Genomic DNA, 4922 nt, shown 5'->3' with positions numbered 1-4922 from the left:
GACTAAAGAAAGGCTCCGGGTCCATCATTCATTCTTCATACCAGTCTTGACTGCTCTTCTCTAAAATAAAAAATCTCCTCAGGTCATTCGTAGCAAAGCCAAAACATCCCTGAACACAAATGTGAGGCAGCGTGGTGGAATCAGGCTCTCGTCAAAACATCCCTGAGCACAAATGTGAGGCAGCGTGGTGGAATCAGGCTCTCGTCAAAACATCCCTGAGCACAAATGCATTCAGCCATCACAAAGCAGCTATCAGTGTTAATTTTTTATCTCTGTGTATACTTTTGGTTTTTAGTAAGTTTTATGGCACTTGCAACACGATTAGGTCATATAAGTGCTGAAGATTAGAGTTGCTACAAGAGAGTATCATACACATAAAAGAAAGAGGAGAGATCAGAAGAATAGATGTTTGACAGGAAAGGAGCAAACCACACCAGAGCACCCACCAACCAACCACATTTATACTTCATGACACAACTTCAGGCACACATAACATAATATGTGTATGCATGGATGACATAATATGTGTATGCATTGATGACATATGAGTCACAACGCAGGGGAATCAGGCCCTCATCAATTTTTGGCAGGCAGGGTTATTGATATCACCTTAAAGTTAAAATTTGTTCTTTTTTCTTACGCTGAAAAAAAAAACCCAATCTATCTAGAGTAAAAATCTGAGAAATTTGCAATTGAATGAGGTGGGGGTCGCCTGCTTTCAGCGGTCAAATCAGTGAGAAAATGACAGCCAAAGTTTGGAGAAATCCACGGCTTGAGACCCCTTAAAAACTGAAAGTTTACACTTTTGGTGCCTCAAAAACGTTTCCCCGTCAAATCCACACAGAAATGTGTTTTTAGCCTAAAAATAAAAAATTTAATAAAAATTGCCAAACCGGTTTCTTCTATTTCATTATTTCGACGAGCGCCTGAATTCACCATGCTCCCTCACATATATATATATAAACACACACATGAAATCCATAACATATGCTCCGACGAGACACCTAGGGCAGTTTTGGCTGGGCGTACACACAATGGCGGCCGCCGTCCACAAACAGGATCTGGCCTGTGACAAAACTGGCCCTGGTGGAGGCCAAGAAGACAGCAGCGTCGGCCACTTCCGAGGCCTTGACCATACGGCCCAGGGGGTGGAGGCTGGACGACGACTGGTTCTTCTTGAACTGAAACAGACAATGAGAGGTCAGCACAAAGAGAGGTCAACAGGTCTATTTTTTTTTTTATTTAGCAGAGGTTTTACGGCACTCGCAACTGCATAAGGTCATATGAGCGCCAAGGGGAGGATGTCAACAGAGAAGTCCTTACAGGGAATCAGACTTACTCTGCTCACCTCTCTAGCTTCAACAGCACAAAGTCTGTTTCGACTTTCAAGGCATCCCGGAAATAGCTGGTCACAAGAGTGTGACAAACATACAAAAGAAGTAGAGGAAAAATGACAATAGTAAGGATTAAGAAAAAGAAAGCAGCAGTTCCCTGTTGTAGATCAGGCGCAGTTATGAGCGTGACATTGATGAATCAGCCCATTTACAAAATTTTCTACTGTGCATGAACGAGAAATGTCCCCCCTTTGGGAATGGTCTAAAGACACTTCAGTCAGTGGCACCGCCCCCCCGGGGGGGGGGGGGGGTCAACAGGTCTACGCAGAAGGTTGACCTTTGAGCTCTGACCTCCTGGGGCTACCGTGCCCCTTTGCGAGAGCTCCTGAGCGATATATTACTGATATTCATTATGATCATCAGAATCACATTTTATATCCCACTCAGGGTATTTATTCCTTGTCAATAGTCAATGTCATTACCAGCACCTGTGGGAAGGTGTGGGACTTCTCTCTCTCTCTCTCTCTCTCTCTCTCTCTCTCTCTCTCTCTCTCTCTCTCTCTCTCTCTCTCTCTCACCTGATCATACTGTTCCTCAGTTAAGGCTTCCTCTCCCCTGAGGTAGAGCCGACTCACCACTGACCCAGGACTGCAAGAAAAGAAACAAAACATCACATCCTGACATGACACACACAAAACACCACATCCTGACATGACACACACAAAACATCACAGCCTGACATGACACACACAAAGTATCATATCCAGACATGACACAGACAAGACATCCCTTCACGACATTGACAAAACATCCCTTCATGAAACATACAAAACATCCCTTCATGACACATTGACAAAACATCCCTTCACGACATTGACAAAACATCCCTTCACGACACATTGACAAAACATCTCTTCATGACACAGGGTAAACACCTCTTTTATAACATAGACAAAAAAAGAATCAGTGGTGTTGCCATGCAGGAGACCAGAGTTCGATTCCTGAGAGGAGGGATACTTCTGTTGAGTACCTTGGTCTTCCTGCTGGGATGTTGTATGTGTTAGAGTCTGTTAGACTATTAGATTGCTTTTATCAATATATAGAAGGGAAACAATAAATCCTGGATTGTTGGTCCCTATATTACCATGATTAATTTGAATTATGTCCCTGTAATTGCACTTTTATTTTATCTACCCTCACAACAAAGATTGTCTGATCTTAGTGATCTTTACCCACTCTTCCTTCCTGTTTTAATCACATGTACTCATGCTCATTATGATTTAGTCTTGTCAGTGAAGCCAGAGAGAGTAGCAAACGATCAGGCTTTCCATTTAGCGAATAATAAAAATTTGGCACCGAGATGTTAAAAAAAGGTGTTTTGTCAGCTTACGTCAGAACAGCATGAAGAAGCCTCAAAGACATGAAGATGGTGAGATCATACCTACACTGGGTCATGAGAAGACAAGACAAAAAGGTACTCACTTCACTGAGTTCACACGAACACCATGGGGCGCCATTTCTGAAATAAATACAAAAAATATGAAACCAACATTAGGACCTAATATTAGCACAAAATTGATTGAGAGGGATCTTTTTCATCATGCAGGTCAAAGTTTTAAGATCCGTTTTGATGCGATGGTAGGTATACAGCACTGGGAAAAGTAACTATAGTAAAACTGTCAAACAGAAGAACAGGAGGATAAATAAAAAGTAGAACTTTGCAGAGGCACCCCCCAACCACCCAGATTACTAGAAAGGAGATATTTTGTCCATTGCTCAGTCCACCCAACAAAAAGGCAAACTGTTCAAAAGTGGCCCCTGCCCTTTGACTACCCAAACTGTCTTGACAAGAGGGTAAGACACAAACAGTCTACCTCTACAATTACAGGCACCACTTTAAAAAAGGAAAGATTTTCTCAGAACTTGCTAGAATGAATAGGGAAAAGAAACACAGCTATCATAAAAATAAAAAAGGGGACTCGTACGAGGGGATTTTTCAGACAAATGAGACTGCAGGATTCCCCAAACACTTATTGCACAATCTTAAAGGATGTGAAGTTTTAAACATTTTTGTAGTAGTCTGCTGATGCTGCCTTCCAAGTTTCATCCAGTTTGGTATGATAGAAAGATATGACATCTTTGTCAAGTGACTAAGTAAATGTGAGGCAGCGTGGTGGAATCAGGCTCTCGTCAAAATAATCAAAGTGAAGAAACTTGCATTTTTCCGCAAGTTTGTGAATTGTTATCAAATTTTTGTTTTTTGGCTCAACAACTTTCATGCCCTTTAAAAAACTAATTTCTTTGTGGATTTTTCTCAAAAACGTTGATTAAAGGCACAAAAAATGTAAATTTTCAGTTACCACGGACTCTTAAGCTAAGGAAATAACTAGTCTTTGGCGGCCATTTTCTCACTTATTTTACCTCTGAAAACAGGTGACCTACATCTCATTCTTTAGCAAATATCTCAACTTGCATTCAAGATAAATGGATATTTTTTTCATCCAAAGAAAGGCAAGTGAACAAGCTTTAAGATGATACCAATAACTCTACATGCCCAAAAATTGACGAGAGCCTGATTCCACCGCGCTGCCTCACAAATGATACTGGGCAAAATGAACATGGAAAAAGTAAGCCTTCCTTTCGATGAAATTCAGTCAGTCATTCATAAAGGCTTGTGCAGCAACTAATAATAACAAAGCAACCTCAATTTATGAAACTTTTCGTCAGATGCATTGGGTACTTCAATTTCCAGATAAAACCAGTTTTCGCCACGTATAGCATTTAAAAGCCAAAAGTCGGGAATTTCCAAATCTGGGGGGCAAAAGAGGGAGACAACTTTTGAGAGACAGGTGAAAAATGAATAAAAATTTTAAGTTTTGTTTTCAAGTTGCATGAGCAGTCCCATTTTATAATAAAAACCCCTTCATAGGTCAATGAAAAAGCAAAGAAACAAAAAATGAGTACATATACATTCCATGATCTCAGATTTCCAAAAGTTTCTAAAGAAATTGCTGGCCTACCTCTGAGCAAGGAAGATGCCAAATTTCAGAAAACATCTTTTTTTAAAGAGTGGTAGACTTGTTAATAAGCTCAGCCTTACTATAATGTCAAGCATGTTTCATACTCATTGACATTGTAATGTCAAGCATGCGTCAAAGATGTGTATTTTCAGTGGTCAGACATTGGAGTGTGTCCTTGAGCATGTCAATTGTCTGTAGTGGTGTGACATTGTGCGTATATAATGTCTGCAAATACAATTGTGTATGTGCATGTATGAGAGTGTCTGTGTGTATGTGTGTGTGTCAGAGTGTGTATGAGTGTGTGTGTATGTGAATATGTCAGTGTGTTTGTGTGTGTGTGTTTGTGTGTTTGTGTGTGTGTGCCTGTGTGTGCATGTGAGTGTGAGTATGCATAATATGTCTCTGTATGTTTGTATGTGTATCTGTGTACATGCATGTGTACGTGCATATGTCTCTGTGTTTGTGCGTGAGAGAGAGAGAGAGAGAGAGAGAGTGTGTGTGTGTGTGTGTGTGTGTGTGTGTGTGTGTGTGTGTGTGTGTGTGTGTGTGTGTGTGTGTGTGTGTGTGT

At 40.8% G+C, this 4922-nt stretch overlaps 1 protein-coding gene across 1 annotated transcript in view; it reads right to left on the bottom strand.

The window, feature by feature from the left end:
• Positions 1–629: 629 nt before the first annotated feature.
• Positions 630–4922, bottom strand: part of LOC101846949 (3-oxoacyl-[acyl-carrier-protein] reductase FabG) — a gene marked incomplete in the record, with an annotated part of 15988 nt that continues 11695 nt past the window's right edge. The window contains 3 exon segments of the mRNA XM_005093036.3: positions 630–1181; positions 1913–1982; positions 2817–2845. Of these exon segments, the coding sequence (XP_005093093.2) occupies positions 1005–1181; positions 1913–1982; positions 2817–2845 (276 nt within the window).

Source organism: Aplysia californica, unplaced genomic scaffold (genome assembly GCF_000002075.1).
Source record: "Aplysia californica isolate F4 #8 unplaced genomic scaffold, AplCal3.0 scaffold00056, whole genome shotgun sequence".
NCBI lineage: Eukaryota > Metazoa > Mollusca > Gastropoda > Aplysiida > Aplysiidae > Aplysia > Aplysia californica.
The sequence above is the reverse complement of the archived record's forward strand: the minus strand, read 5'-3'. Positions and strand labels throughout refer to the sequence as shown.